Raw genomic sequence first — 17,260 nt, 5'->3', positions numbered from 1 at the left:
TTTTTTTATCACGTTAAATATCTATATATAATTTTCTTTAATATATATTCATATAAATTTAAAGAACTAATTTATTATATTAATTTATCACATTAAATATTTATATATCACCATTGCTTAGTAATCAACTCCTTTTCCTATATATCAATTTATTTTTACTATTCTTTGTATTTTTATATAAAAACTGAGTAAAATCAATAGATATAAAATCTCATTTAATAATTTATCATTAAAAAAATTTTTTTTTAAATATTTTTATAATACCAACTTAACTATAAACAATTAAAATATACGATAACAATTAATAATATCTGATATTTTTTTATTATTAAAATAAAAAATTATATAAACTTAAAAACTTAATTTTAACAATTTTAAACCGATTTAAAATATTTTCAATCAGCGTATATAAAGAAATTTCAGTATTTTATTTTTAAAATTTTCATATTTTTTTATCACGTTAAATATCTTTATATAATTTTTATTTAATATACAATTTTATCAGATAAAAAATATAATATTCTTTTAAAAATATTTTTATAATATCAACCAAATTATAAACAATTAATAATATGTGTTATTTTTCTAATATTACAATAAAAAATTATATAAATTTAAAAACCTAATTTTAACAATTTCAATCTCGACTTAAAATATTTTCAATTGGCATAATAAAAAAATTTCAGAATTTTATTTTTAAAATTTTTATATTTTTTATTACCTTAATTATCTCCATATAATTTTTGTTTAATATACATTCATATAAATTTAAAGCACTGATTTACTAATTTTTTTCTATTTTTATCCCTATAAATTAATTTATTGGTAAATATATAATATTTTTTAAAAAATATTTTTAAAATACCAACTTAATTATAAATAATTATATAAATTATATAAATTTAAAAATTTAATTTTAATAATTTTAACATAACTTAAAATATTTTTAATAAGCATATATATAAAGAAATTTCAGCATTTTATTTTTAAAATTTTTATATTTTTTTATCTCATTAAATATCTATATATAATTTTCTTTAATATATATTTATATAAATTTAAAGAACTAATTTATTATATTAGTAATATATATTCATATAAATTTAAAAAACTAATTTATTATATTAATTTATCACATTAAATATCTCTATATCGCGGTTACTTTATAATTAACTCCTTTTCCTACAAATTTATGTAAATCAATAAATATAAAATCTCATTTAATAATTTATCACTAAGAAAATTATTTTTTTAAAAAATATTTTTATAATACCAACCTAATTATAAACCATTAAAATATACGATAACAATTAATAATACGTGATATTTTATTAATATTAAAATAAAAATTTTTATAAATTTAAAAATTTAATTTTAATAATTTCAACCCGACTTAAAATATTTTCAATCAGTATATATAAAGAAATTTTAATATTTTTTTATCACATGAAATATCTCTATATAATTTTTATTTAATGTACATTCATATAAATTTAAAACGCTAATTTATTAATTTTTTTATTTTTATCTCTATAAATTATTTTATGAGGCAAAATATATAATATTCTTTTAAAAAATATTTTTATAATATCAACCAAATTATAAACAATTAAAATATACAATAACAATTAATAATATGTGTTATTGTTCTAATATTACAATAAAAAATTATATAAACTTAAAAATCTAAATTTTAGCAATTTCAATCTCGACTTAAAATATTTATAATTTTTATCACGTTAAATATCTCTGCATAATTTTTATTTAATATACATTCACATAAATATAAAGCACTGATTTATTAATTTTTTTTATTTTTATCCCTATAAATTAATTTATCAGGTAAAATATATAATATTTTTTTAAAAAATATTTTTAAAATACCAACTTAATTATAAATAATGAAAATATATGAGAAAAATTAATAATATATGATATTTTTCTAATATAACAAAAAAATATATTAACTTAAAAAAAATTAAATTTTAGCAATTTTATCCAAACTTCAAATATTTTCAATCTACATACGTAATAAAATTTCAACATTTTTTAAATATTTTTATATTTTTTATAACATTAAATATCTCTATATAATTTTTTTATTCATATAAATTTAAAGCACTTATTTATTAAATATTTTTATCCACTTCAATCCCTATAAATTAATTTATAAGTAAAATATATAATATTTTTTTAAAAAAATATTTTTATAATATCAAGCTAATTATAAACAATCAAATTATACGATAACAATTAAAAATATGTGATATTTTTCTCATATTGTAATAAAAAAATTATATAAATTCATAAATCTAAATTTTAGCAATTTCAACCCGACTTAAAATATTTTCAATCAGTATATATAAGAAATTTTAGTCTTCTATTTTTAAAATTCTTCTATTTTTTATCATGTATCCGTATATAATTCTTATTTAATATATATTCATATAAATTTAAAGAAATAATTTATCATATTAATATATTAAATATCTTTGTTATTTTTGTTATTGCTTCATAATCAACTCCTATTACTCTATATCAATTTATTTTTGCTATTTTTTGCATCCTTATATATACAAAATTTACATAAAATCAATAAATATAAAATCTCACTTAAATAAATATCACTAAAGAAATGTATTTAAAAAAATATTTTTAAAATAACAATCTAGTTATAAACCATTAAAATATAAATAACAATTAATAATATGTGATATTTTTCTAATATTACAATAAATAATTTTATAAATTTAAAAACCTAATTTTAACAATTTTAACCCGACTTAAAATACTTTCAATCAGTATATATAAAGAAATTTCAGCATTTTATTTTTAAAATTTTTATATTTTTTATCATATTAAATATCTCTATATATTTTTTTTTAAAGTGCATTTATATAAATTTAAATCACTTGCTTATTAAATTTCTTTTATCCACTTTAATCTTTATAAATAAAATATATAATATTTTTTAAAAAAATATTTTTGTAATACCAATCTAATTATAAATAATTAAATTGTAGGATAACAATTAAAAATAATGTGATATTTTTCTAATATTGCAATAAAAAATTATATAAACTTAAAAATCAAAATTTGAATAATTTTAACTCGACTTAAAATATTTTCAATCAATATATATAAAGAAAATTTTGGCCTTTTATTTTTAAAATTTTAGCCTATTCTAAGGAAATAAAATAAACATGTACACAAAATAATATATATCAGATCTGTTAGTTATACAAATCCCTATGATTACGTAATTTACTCCTAATTAGGTAGTTCATGGACCATCATTCAAAACCTTTGTAATGCCGTAGGCATGGAAAAACTAAAAAATGAAAACATTATTGTCCAGTTCTTTGACAAACATCCCAGGATCAGGTCTCCAAGCAATGGCCATTGTATGTTGGAAAGCATCAAAGTTAACAGCCCTATCAGAAAAGAGACGACCCACTACGCAAAATCTCCATTCTCTGTGTTGCCCTACATTAGTATTGTCATCTCCCTCACCAATGACCCTCCCTTGTAATTCCGCCTGATCTAATTGGGCTGTAAGCTGTATGATCAAATCATTAGCACTTGGTGGTTGAGCCATGCTGAAAAAAGAAAAAATAAAATTTAAAAAAAAAATGAAATAAGAATGATTGAAATTAGGATTTAAAAATGATGAAAAGAGAGAGGGACAAAAGAGAAATATAGAGAATAGAAAAATGATAATGATTAGATCTGTCATAGCAATCATTAAAGAACCTTGTATTTACAAGAGAAAAATGAAACCCCATAGCGGGAGAGAGAGTATACATATAATATCTATAATCTACGTCTATCTATCTATTTAGTAATTCTATAATCTATATCTATCTATTCTATAATTTTTATTCTATTTATATTTAAGTTTTATTTTATTATTATTTTAAATTAAATTCTAAAAAATAATTTAATAGTTAAAACTTATTAATTAGTTATTAAAAAATATAAATTTACAAAATAAAATTTTAACCGATTAAAGTAATTTATATTTAAATTATAATTTGTTAAAGATTAATTTTAATTATTTTATATTTATGTTAAATTTATTTGAAATACACTTTATTGTTTTCTTTTATAATTAAATACGAATTTTAATTTATTTTTTAGGACTTTTATTTTATTATAATTATTTGTTATCTAATAGTTTGAAAAATTAAATGGAAGCTTATATTTTTGAAAACAAATTATAGTATGATAATTATATTAAAAGATATTTTATTTTAATATTTATAAATTAATTTTAAATAAAAAATTATAACTTACAGCTAACAATTTATACTATATAAAAGCAGAAAAAAAAGGACAATAACTATTTTGATTGATTCAAAAATAACATAAGAATTTATTAATATTCTTAAAAAAATTTAATTTAATATTAGGTTGATTTTCTATTTAAATTAATTATATTTTATCAAATTATTTATATTTAAATTTTATTTAATCAAAAATTAATTTTAATTATTTTGTATTTATGTTAAATTTATTTGAAATACACTTTATTATTTCATTCTATAATTAAATATGAATTTTAATTCCACGTTTAGGAATTCTATATACAATACAATCGACAACATTACATAGTGATATGGGGCGTAAATCAGAGACAAACTCAGGAGTTTTCTTTTTTGGAATCAAAATAATGTTTGTCCGATTACCCCTTGGTAATGGACCCTCCAAATTCAAACAATTCAAGCAAGCATCAATTAAATCATTATAAATAAGATCCCAATGGGTTTGGAAAAAACATGGATTAAAACCATCTGGCCTTGGTGATTTCTCTAGATGCATAGAAAACAAAGTAAGGCGAACTTCCTCAGCTGTGTATGGTGCGAGAAGGAGCTCATTATGTTGTTCAGTAACAATTCGATCAACACAAGAAATCACTAGCGTCACATCTCCTCCATGAGCAGTAAATAGGTTCTTATAATAATCGACAATGACCTGTGGTAAACCATCAGACCAATCAACCCACGTACCAACTTCATTCTTTAAATGAGTAAATAGATTCTTCTTTTTTCGATGATTAGTCATAACATGGAAGTATTTTATATTGGCATCTCCATGGGCTAACCACTGTTGCTTCGCTCTCTGACTCCAATAGACCTCCTATTGTAATAGGAATTGAGCATAATGTTCTTCAACCTCCTTTAAATCAAGATGATTTGGATTCTTGCAATTCTGACGTAAAAAAGCTAAACGTCGTCTACAGTCTTCCAATCTATCTTTAAAATCTTTATGAAAGGAAGAGGCCCATTGTTGAAGTTTCTTACCACAATCCTCCATACGTCCAGCGATTGGAACTGGCATTGCAACCGCCCAGCTTTCCTTTATAACTTGCTTGCAATCAAGTTCACAACTCCATGCATTCTCATATCGAAAACGCTTGGCTGCATAACGAGTCACAGTATTAGACAGTGAAAGAAATAAAGAGAGTGATCAGACTTAGTTGCTTCCATCACATATAAAATTTCTTGAGAAAACATATGTGACCATGCCATACTACCCACTGCCTTATCTAGCCTTTCACGAGTCATTTTGTCTTTCTGCCTATTTGTCCAGGTAAATTTAGTACCAACATAATCAAGATCAAATAAACCACAAAATTGAAGAGCATTTCGAAAATCATTTAATAACCATTGTGGTTGAGAATTGCGACTTTCCTTTTCAGAGGCATAAAGTAAATCATTAAAGACACCAAGAATAATCCATGGAAGTGTTGATTTATCAAGTAAAGAACACATGAGCTGCCAACTCTCTCTGCATCTATTCCATCCTGGATACCCGTAAAAACCAGAAAGCCTCCAACGACCAAAACCTTCAGCCTGTACCTCCAAATCAATGTCTCATTGAATAGCTTATCATCCGGACACTATCCACATCCCTCCAAAACATAGCAACTCCTTCATTAAGGCCCATTGAGTCAACGACAAAAGAACCCGTGAAATCTAATTTATTCCGAACCTTAAACACTTTGTCTTTCGTGATCATTGTTTCTATCAGAAAGACAAACTCGGGCTGCTTTTGAGTAATAAGGTCTCATAAGACCCGAATTGTATGTGGGTTCCCAAGCCCACAACAATTCCAGCTCAGAGTACCCTAAAATCATTTTTTGTAGTTGGATTGACAGACTCCGGAACAAACTCATTTTCAAATCCACTACTAACCAATTCCATGTCTTCATTAGTGTGCTCCTCATGCCTATGCCTCTTTGGGTCATTAACCTTAACTCCCAAATCTTTAACATTTAGTAGAGAATCAGCTTCTAAATTAACTCCACTAATGTGCTTTATCGCAACAGGGCCAACATCATCTCCACTAATCACACCCTTATCTTTGTGACCCGATATCCCTTTTGAATTTTGAAAAGAAATTTGAGGCACATTCAACTCCTTATGTCCCGCCCTTGATTCATCGGGTCTATCACCATCAGAATACCACTTGACCACCTGTCAACCCTCCGGTCATCCATGAATCATAATCGGCTTCTATCTTCAGCCATCGAGAATCACTCTGAAAAGGTTTCTTAAACTGAGCACGCAACCAAGGGCTATACATGTATTTATCTCTGGAAATAGGAGGTAGATCATAGAGCTTTGAACAAAATCTATCAGTATGTCCGATCACTCCATAGAAATAACAAAAGGTGGGAAATCTTTCATATTTGAAGTCCGCCCAAAACCAATCTACACCCCTCTTAGACAACTGCATCTTCCTCTCAATGGTTGACGGACATCTATGCTAACCCTAACTCACATGTATTCCTTCCAAAAACCAGTGAAGTTCTTCTCATTCAATGATACAAAACTCTCCTCTAGGGTTTTCTCGTGGTTTTAGCTCCTTCAGAATTAATAGGTGTTGCATAAAACTCCATGGACCATCATTCAACACCTTTGTAACGCCGTAGGCATGAAAAAACTAAAAAATGAAAACATTATTGTCTAGTTCTTTGACAAACATCCTAGGATCAGGTCTCCAAGCAATGGCCATTGTATGTTGGAAAGCATCAAAGTTAATAGCCCTATCAGAAAAGAGACGACCCACTACGCAAAATCTCTGTGTTGCCCTACATTAGTATTGTCATCTTCCTCACCAATAAGGACCCTCCCTTGTAATTCCGCCTGATCTAATTGGGCTGTAAGCTGTATGATCAAATCATTAGACTTGGTGGTTGAGCCATGCCGAAAAAAAAAACGATTTTAGAAAAAGATGAAACTAGAATGATTGAAATTAGGATTTAAAAATGATGAAAAGAGGGAGGGACAAAAGAGAAATACGGAGAATAGAAAAATGATAATGATTAGAGAATAATAGAATGAGGGAAAATCAATGTAGATCTGTCATAGCAATCAATGTAGATCTGTCATAGCAATCATTAAAGAACCTTGTAAATAGAAAAATGAAACCCATGGCGGGAGAGAGAGTATACATATAATATCTATAATCTAGATCTATCTATCTATTCAGTAATTCTATAATCTATATCTATCTATTCTATAATTTTTATTCTATTTATATTTAAGTTTTATTTTATTATTGTTTTAAATTAAATTCTAAAAAATAATTTAATAGTTAAAAATTATTAATTAGTTATTAAAAAACATAAATTTACAAAATAAAATTTGAACCGATTAAATTAATTTATATTTAAATTATAATTTATTAAAGATTAATTTTAATTATTTTATATTTATGTTAAATTTATTTGAAATACACTTTATTATTTTCTTTTATAATTAAATATGAATTTTAATTTATTTTTTAGGACTTTTATTTTATTATAATTATTTGTTATTTAATAGTTTGAAAAATTAAATGGAAGCTTATATTTTTGAAAATAAATTATAGTATGATAATTATATTAAAAGATATTTTATTTTAATATTTATAAATCGATTATTTTTTTAATTTAAAATATTTTTAATCAAAGTAGGTATGATCCTATTTAAATAAGGATTTATTAGAATTATACTTAAAATTGAATTATATATAATAATTAATTGACAAATTTTATATATGAAGTATTCTATTAGTATGAAGAATTAAATTTAATTAGCTATTTAATTTAAATTAATTATTTTAATTTTTATATTTAAAATATTTTAGAATTTATATAGATTTGAATACTTACTTTTATTTCTACTTTAATTTTATTTTATTATTGTTTTAAATAAAATTCTAAAACATAAAAGTTAAAAATTATTAATTAGTTCTTAAAAAACATAAATTTACAAATTAAAATTTAATTTTTATTAAAAATTCTTTCTTTGAAAAAATATAATAATATCTAAAAAAATTACCCGATTTATATAAAGAATTTATTAAAAAGTCTATTATTTATTTTTTCTAATCTTAATAACATTTATCCTGTACAATATACTTTTATTTATTATTTATAAATTTCATATACTAATTCTATTAATTAATTTTGAATAAAAAATTATAACTTACGGCTAACAATTTATACTATATAAAAGCAGAAAAAAGGACAATAACTATTTTGATTGATTCAAAAATAACATAAGAATTTATTAATATTCTTAAAAAAATTTTAATTTAATATTAGGTTGATTGTCTATTTAAATTAATTATATTTTATCAAATTATTTATATTTAAATTTTATTTAATCAAAAATTAATTTTAATTATTTTATATTTATGTTAAATTTATTTGAAATACACTTTATTATTTCATTCTATAATTCTTACTACAACATTATAATAAAAATATAATATTCCAACAAAAAATTCTTACTACAACATTATAATAAAAAATTTCTACCATGATAATTCTTACTACAACATTATAATAAAAAATTTCAAAATATTATAATAAGAAATTTTGAAAAATATAATATTCCAACAAAAAATGGTATGGTGTTTAATTTGGATTATTTATTTATTTAATAAAATAATATAATATAATATTAAATTGATAATATTATTATATAAACAGGTTAAAAAAAAGTCTTAGCTGTATGACAGATGAGAAAAAAAAGATAATTATAACAGAAAGACGAATAAAGAAGAAAAAGAGATTTTGACAAATTATAATCTCACAACAAAAAAAGTGATGAACATTAATGCAAAATAAAGAAATAGAGGGTATAATGCTTACATAGAGGACAAGTAGAATCATATGAAGAGAATGGTAAGCCATTTTATTTTAAAGTATATATATATATATATAGATTAATGTGCTAAGTATCATCCTATATGTTCACCAATTTACAAATTAAAAGATTCCACTCTATGTATCCATTGCTGTGCTAAGAGGTTTGAATCTGAAACGCCAACATTTTGTTGTCAAAATGATAAAGTCAAGTTTGCAATAACAAGAATCCCAGATGATTTGCTAGATTTATTCACTACAACCAGTGATGAAGCAATGAAATTTAGGAAACATATTAAGTTATATAATAGTATCTTTGCATTCACATCTTTTGGTCTAACTTTAGACAAGGAACTTGCATCTGGTAGAAGGGTGTCTGCACTTTTCGTGCACAAGGACAAATATATCATGATTTCCTACCAAAAAATGGTAATCCACACTACAAATAAAATGAGAAACGTTCTAGATGGGCAATTAAATGAAAATACCATGAAAAAACTCATGAAAGTTCTTAAAGACAATCCTTATGCACAATTCTTCAAATCATTGAATGATGCTTGTTTACATGAGAACTTAGTAATTAAGATAGTAGCAAATGTAAAGCCAAATCAACGTGTGTACAACACACCAATAGCAGATGAAGTTGGAGCCATTTGAGTAGAAGATAATAATCCTAGTGGTCCATTAGAAAGAGAGATAATTATCCATGCTCATTCAGGAGTACAAATATAGAGTTAAGAATTACTTTAATTGTTGCGATCTATTACAGTATCCAATACTTAATTCTAGAGGAGAAAATGGATGGAATCAGACTATTGAGAAACAAACTCAAACATTAGAGAAAGTGGTAGACACAGTGACGATAGTGAATACCAGCTCCATTAACCAAATCTTTACATCAGCTATTACTGTCATAAAAAGTGAGGATAAAGGTAATAAACAAAAAATATAATGTATCTTCAATATATATACTTGTATATTTTTTTCAATGCAATATTAGTGAATGATTAATACTAAAAAATTGAATTATATTTTGATTTCAATTGTCAAAAGAGGAGGACTAGAAAATGTATCATGTAGAGAGTATTATTGTTATAAGCTACAGAAAAGAGAAATTGAAATTAAAAATATAATAAAAATACAAACTAAAGGATTAAACTATAGCTTTTATTAAATTTAGTTGGTTCTTTTGCATTAAAAATATAATAAATGGAATTTTAATAATTTTTATACAATTAACTGTAATTTTAACTGTAAATCTAATGGTAATTTGTAGGTTTATTTAAATGTCAAGGACTTAATTGGCGGATTTTAAAAACACATAGACTACAATAAAGAATTCACTAAATTATAAGGACACAATTGTAATTTATCCTATTAATAACTATACAATGTAAAATTTTTTAAAACAATATATAAAAAATACATTATAATATCGACTGTAATAATGCAAGTATCAATAAGTAGAAAGAAGCTATATCTCTTGACAAGATACAACTGCCACATAAATGTTGAGATATGTGCTGGCTTCAAGAGAGTTAAATATTTATATAAGTACATCTATAAAGGATATGATAGGATCTCAGTTTGCATGTCCCATGAAGATGAACCCATAGATGAAGTACAACAATTTCAAGATGCAAGATGGGTGTCAGCTTAAGAAGCTATATGGAGAATATTTGAATTTGAGCTCAATGAAATAAATCCTCCGATTCTAAATCTACGGTTACACTTGTCAAATCAGCAAATGTTATCATTTTGGAAAAATCAAAACCTTAAACATGTTATACAATGGGATCATATATTAAGAACAATGTTAATAGAGTTCTTAAAAATATACTCACTTGACGAAGAAGCAAGAGGTCTATTGTACAGGGAATTTCCAGAACATTATGTATGGAATAAGCAAACTAAATTATGGTCCAAAAGGAAATCAAGACAAGTAATAGGTCATGTAAATGTAGCAAATCCAATAGAGGGTAAAACATATTACTTGAGACTGTTTTAAGCTATATAAGAGGTCCAAAGTCATTTGACAGTCTATTAATAGTAGACAATGTACAATGCTTAACATTTAAAGAGTCGGCTATCAGAAAAGGAGTACTTGAGTCAGATAATATTGCATCTGAATGTATGAGTGAAGCATTCACATTCCAGATGCCATAAGAATTCAGGAGATTATTTGCAATTATATTAGAATATTGTGGGCCTGCTGATGTGAGGGATGGGATGATTACTTTGATGCCATATCTGAGGATTTTAAGAAAATGCACCAAGACTCAATGTAGAAACAAATTTCTTTGACATTGAAAAGTATAAACTACCATTTACAGAGCATGGAAAAAGATATAAAGAATTATGATTTGCCAAATATAGAAGAAAATCAAACACATCAATCAATAGAAGTGATAGCACTTGCCACAGCAACATATGGGGTAGCAGCGTCCATTATGCCTAGAGGAAGAACTGCACCCTCACAATTTAATATACCATTAAGCCCAACAGAGTCGAGCATGTGTGGTATATCCAAGCAAAGTGGACAAGCAAAATTATTACGCACTGAAAAATTGATTACATGGGTTGAAGCACCGATGGCAAAAAGACTAACAATAGAAATAGTTGATAGATGCTTGAGAGATATAATGGATACTTCTCAACCATTTGAAGGGAAGGTAATGGTGTTTGGTGGAGATTTTGTATAGGTATTACCGGTGGTACCTAAAGTTTTGAGACAAGAAAGTGTTAGTGCAAGTCTCGTGAAATCTTATTTATGGAGCAAAATGAAAGTGCTAAAATTAACAACCAATATCAGGACTAGAACATATCCATATTTTGGAGAATTCATACTCAAAGTTGGTAATGGAGAAGAGTTATAAATAAAAATGAGCAATATAAGAATACCTGAAGAGATGATAATGAAGTATGAAAATGAAAATAACTGTGAAGAAGTATTAATTGATACAATATATCTATCATTGGAGGAAAAATACTAAATTGGCACAGTACATGACAAATCGTGCAATCCTGGCAACAAAAAATGAATATGTAGATAGCCTTAATGAAAATATGATAAACATGTTCCCTGGTGAAAGAAATATTTATACCAGTTTTGATGAAGCAATAGATTATACAAATAACCATTACCAAAAGGAATTCTTAAACACTTTATTACCGAATGAATTGCCTCAGCACAAGCTGAAATGAAAGGTGAATTGTCCAATGATACTGCTAAGGAACCCAAATCCTTCAAATGGCCTATGCAATGGAATAAGAATGGTGTGTAGAAGTTTTGGAAAAAATATAATTCATGCAAAGATAACGGTAGGATAATATATTGGTAAGCAAATTCTATTATTCAGAGTACCACTATCACCGGCAGAAAATGAAAGATAACCATTTCATTTATAAAAAAAAAGCAATTATCTGTTCATCTATGCTTTTCATTGATAATAAATAAAGTTTAGGGACAAACAATATCAAATGTTGGTGTATATTTGTCACAGGATTTTTTCTTTTATGGTCAATTGTATGTTACACTATTAAGAGGAGTATCACTGTCAACTACAAAAGTTCTTGTAAAGTCAGGCAATAAGAGAAAGAAGAAGCAAACATATACAAAAAAACATAATATATAAAGAAGTCTTATTACCACGAAGACAAAAAAAAAATAAAATACATATTCAAATATAATCAAATATTACAATAATATTAACTAATATAATGATTTCAATAATGTAGTTAACATGTATTCAGAAACTAATTGTTCGACTGCAATAATAACCTTGAAGAATGCAAAAACCATAAAAATATAATGTGACTTTATATTTTAATATTAATATTTATATTTTATCAATTCTATTTTATTATTCTTTATGACAATTCTTCAACGATTATATTATAAAAAAAATGATGAGTATATTAGTATGAACAATCTGGAAAGCAGTTAATTAAATTAGTTATATATAAAATTATGAGTATATCATATTGCTATAAAATATCCATAGATTTATTTAATAATTACCAAAATATTTTTTAACTTGTTAAAGATAATCTAACAATTATTATTATCTAATTTTTTAAAATTTAATTTACTAAATATATTTCATATTTAAATTCAAATTGACTAAACACCATTTGATTATTTTCATTATAATTTTAAAAATAGCTCTAAGGTAAAAGTTTTTTTACATGTATATCAATACATCTCTAATAATATAGTTTAGTAATAATAAATTTATTACTGATAAATACTAAATTTTTATTTATGTTGCGCTAATGGCAATCAATTTATTATTAAAAAAAATTTAAATAACAAGAATTTATATATCAAATAAAATCTGTACATAAATTCAATTTTTTAATAAAAAATTAAAATCAAATTTCAATATTATTAAAATTAATATAAAATAAAATTTAAAATTATTTAAATAATAATTATAATTTATACTAAAAACTCTATTATAATTTGCAATTTATATCAACCTAAAATTTAGATTTTTAGGTTGATATAATTTTTTATTATAATATTAGAAAAATATCACATATTATTAATTGTTCTCGTATATTTTAATGGTTTATAATTAAGTTGGTATTGTAAAAATATTTTTTTTAAAAAAAATTTCTTAATGATAAATTATCAAATGAGATTTTGTATCTTAAATTTTGTAGTTTTTATATAGAGATATAAAGAATAGTAAAAATAAATTGATATATAGAAAAATGAGTTGATTATGAAGTAATGGCGATACAGAGATATTTAATGTGATAAGTTAATATAATAAATTAGTTCTTTAAATTATATTAAATTAGTTAATATAATAAATTAGTTCTTTATTTAATATACATTTAAAAGCACTAATTTATTTTTTTTTTCATTTTTATCCCCATAAATTAATTTCTCAAGCAAAATATATAATATTTTTTAAAAAATATTTTTATAAATACCAATCTAATAATAAACAATTAAAATATATGATAAAATTAATAATATGTGATATTTTTTTAATATTAACATAAAAATCTAAATTTTAACAATTTTATCTAAATTTGAAATATTTTTAATCAGCATATAAAGAAATTTCAACATTTTATTTTTAAAATTTTCATATATTTTATAACATTAAAAATCTCTATATAATTTTTTTCATCATACATTCATATAAATTTATTAATTTTTTTATCCATTTCGATCTCTATATATTAATTTATCAAGTAAAATATATAATAATTTTTTTAAAAAATATTTTTACAATATCAACCTAATTATAAAAAATTAAAATATACAATAACAATTAATAATATGTTATATTTTTCTAATATTGCAATATAAAAAAATTATATTAACCTAAAAATCTAAATTTTAACAATTTCATTCAAATTTCAAATATTTTCAAAGAATTTTCAGTATTTTATTTTTAAAATTTTCATATTTTTTATCATATTAAATATCTATATAAATTTAAAACACTTATTTATTAAATATACGATAAAAATTAATAATATGTGATATTTTTTCAAATATTACAATAAAAAATTATATAAACTTAAAAACATAAATTTTAGCAATTTCAACCCGATTTAAAATATTTTCAATAAGCATATATAAAGAAATTTCAATATTTTATTTTTAAAATTTTCATATTTTTTATCACCTTAAATATTTCTATATAATTTTTATTTAATATACTAATTTTTCCCCCCATTTTTATCTCTATAAATTAATTTATAAGGAAAATATGTAATACTTTTTTTTTAAAAAAAATATTTTTAGAATACCAACTTAATTATAAACCATTAAAATATACGATAAAAATTAATAATATGTGATATTTTCTAATATTGCACTAAAAAATATATAAACTTAAAATTTATAAATTTTAATAAAGGATAAATATATTTTTTAAATAAAATATAGAATAATAGATAGGATAATAGATTAACTATAAAATGCTATTTTTTATGATAAAGGTTAGTATTTATTAAATGCTTTTATTATTATGCACACCGTTTAATAATTTTTATATTTTTATGTATTATAATCACTTAGTTTGAGAATTATGTAAATTTTACCTTTTTTTCATGATTTTTATCTATTATAATTGATTTAGAGAATAAAAGAATAGGGAAAATCAATATAGATCTGTCATAACAATCATTAAAGAACCTTATATTTACAAGAGAAAAATGAAACCCCATAGCGGGAGAGAGAGTATGCATATAATATCCAAGCAATGGCTATTGTATGTTGGAAAGCATCAAAGTTAACAGCCCTATCAAAAAAGAGACGACCCACTACACAAAATCTCCATTCTCCGTGTTGCCCTACATTAGTATTGTCATCTCCCTCACCAATAAGGACCTTCCCTTGTAATTCCGCCTGATCTAATTGGTTGTAAGCTGTATGATCAAATCATTAGCACTTGGTGGTTGAGCCATGCCGAAAAAAGAAAAAAATAGAATTTTAGAAAAAGATGAAACTAGAATGATTGAAATTAGGATTTAAAAATGATGAAAAGAGAGAGGGACAAAAGAGAAACATAGAGAATAGAAAAATGATAATGATTAGAGAATAAAAGAATGAGGGAAAATCAATGTAGATCTGTCATAGCAATCATTAAAGAACCTTGTATTTACAAGAGAAAAATGAAACCCATGGCGGGAGAGAGAGTATACATATAATATCTATAATCTAGATCTATCTATCTATTCAGTAATTCTATAATCTATATCTATCTATTCTATAATTTTTATTCTATTTATATTTAAGTTTTATAATCAAAGTACTGTTTGGTGAAACTATTTTGATTGAATAAAAGTACTGTTTGGTGAAACTTCCTTCAGGAGTAGAAAAATTGATTGATTCTCAGTGCCGGGCCACAATTGGCAGAGTCTCAAACCCTGGCCATAATACTCGCACGCTTAGGAAGGCTGGCCAGAGCAGATGGTTAGGTCGAAGACCAGTTGTTCGTGGAGTAGCTATGAACCCAGTTGATCATCCTCACGGTGGAGGTGAGGGTCGGAGCAAAAGTAGTGGGTCCTTTGGAAGGGTGTCACAAACACCATGGGGCAAGCCAACTAAATGTGGCAGGAATCAAGAACGCAAGCGCAATGGCAAATTTAAATGATCTATTTATGTGGTTCCTCTTTTTGGACCGAGTATATAGCAGGCAGCTGTGACTTCAGGTCGAGAAAGTGTTTAGCTTTATTTCATTACATGAGGGCTTAGCATGTAGTCATATTTGGTGATGCAGTGTTTTTCTTTCATAGCTGGGAGATTTGCAGAGGCTCACCTGGACAAATAAACCAGGATTGTTTCTTAACAGGTTGGTATTTGCATATTTTTATATAAATCTTTGGTTATCATCTGTTTAAGTTAAATCTTTAGCCTTCTTGTATTTCTTAAGACAAGTAACAGATGAGATTTTTTTCGTATAAACTAGTATAAGAAAACTCTCCACCAGAAGATTTTTGGAACTATGATTTTACAACGCTTTGTTGTATATATGTACAGCAGGACAACATTCTCAATGAGATTGCCATGTGGCCAACTCTCATTTCAGATAATAAAATATATCTTCTGCCTTATTATGTGCTGTATTTCCTTTAATTAATTATCATACTTTAATTAGTAAATATCCTTTTTTTTTTCTCTTTTTCTGAAACATACTGAATCTCTAGTTCATAGAAGGCCAAGTGTCAGTACAAGAATTGGCCCCACTATTAAGCTTCTGAAAAATGTTATACTTTGTAATACAAAAAGGTCATTTAATAGGGAACAAATGATGAAAGACCCCATCTCCATAAGCTGAGAAAATAAGAAAAAACTTCAATATTGGAAGATCAAATCTAAAGTTGGTGAAGCTTTATCTTGGTATTTTCCACATATATATATTCACGTAAGAACTAATTGAATGGAGTGTTTAATAGCTGAAATTAACGAATAATTAATTAATAAATTTTTAAAATTATTTAGAATGTTTAATATATTTTTTAAAATTAATATATTAACTAATTAGTAAATCTTTTTCTTAAAGATTAATTAGAGACAATAATATTTTATTTATTTCACATACTACTAATGATTTAAATAAACTGTATTTACATTTGTCCACCATCAAT

General features: G+C 24.0%; 1 protein-coding gene across 1 annotated transcript; it reads left to right on the top strand.

Moving 5' to 3' along the window:
* Nucleotides 1–11,478: 11,478 nt before the first annotated feature.
* On the top strand, nucleotides 11,479–16,266 carry LOC122723447 (60S ribosomal protein L8-like). Its single transcript, XM_043955593.1, has 2 exons — nucleotides 11,479–11,814; nucleotides 15,958–16,266. Exons 1-2 carry the CDS (start codon nucleotides 11,479–11,481, stop codon nucleotides 16,264–16,266), a joined length of 645 nt encoding a protein of 214 aa, XP_043811528.1.
* Nucleotides 16,267–17,260: the final 994 nt, after the last annotated feature.

The sequence above is a fragment of the Manihot esculenta genome, chromosome 4 (assembly GCF_001659605.2).
Source record: "Manihot esculenta cultivar AM560-2 chromosome 4, M.esculenta_v8, whole genome shotgun sequence".
NCBI lineage: Eukaryota > Viridiplantae > Streptophyta > Magnoliopsida > Malpighiales > Euphorbiaceae > Manihot > Manihot esculenta.
This window is presented reverse-complemented; position numbering and strand designations above follow the sequence as displayed.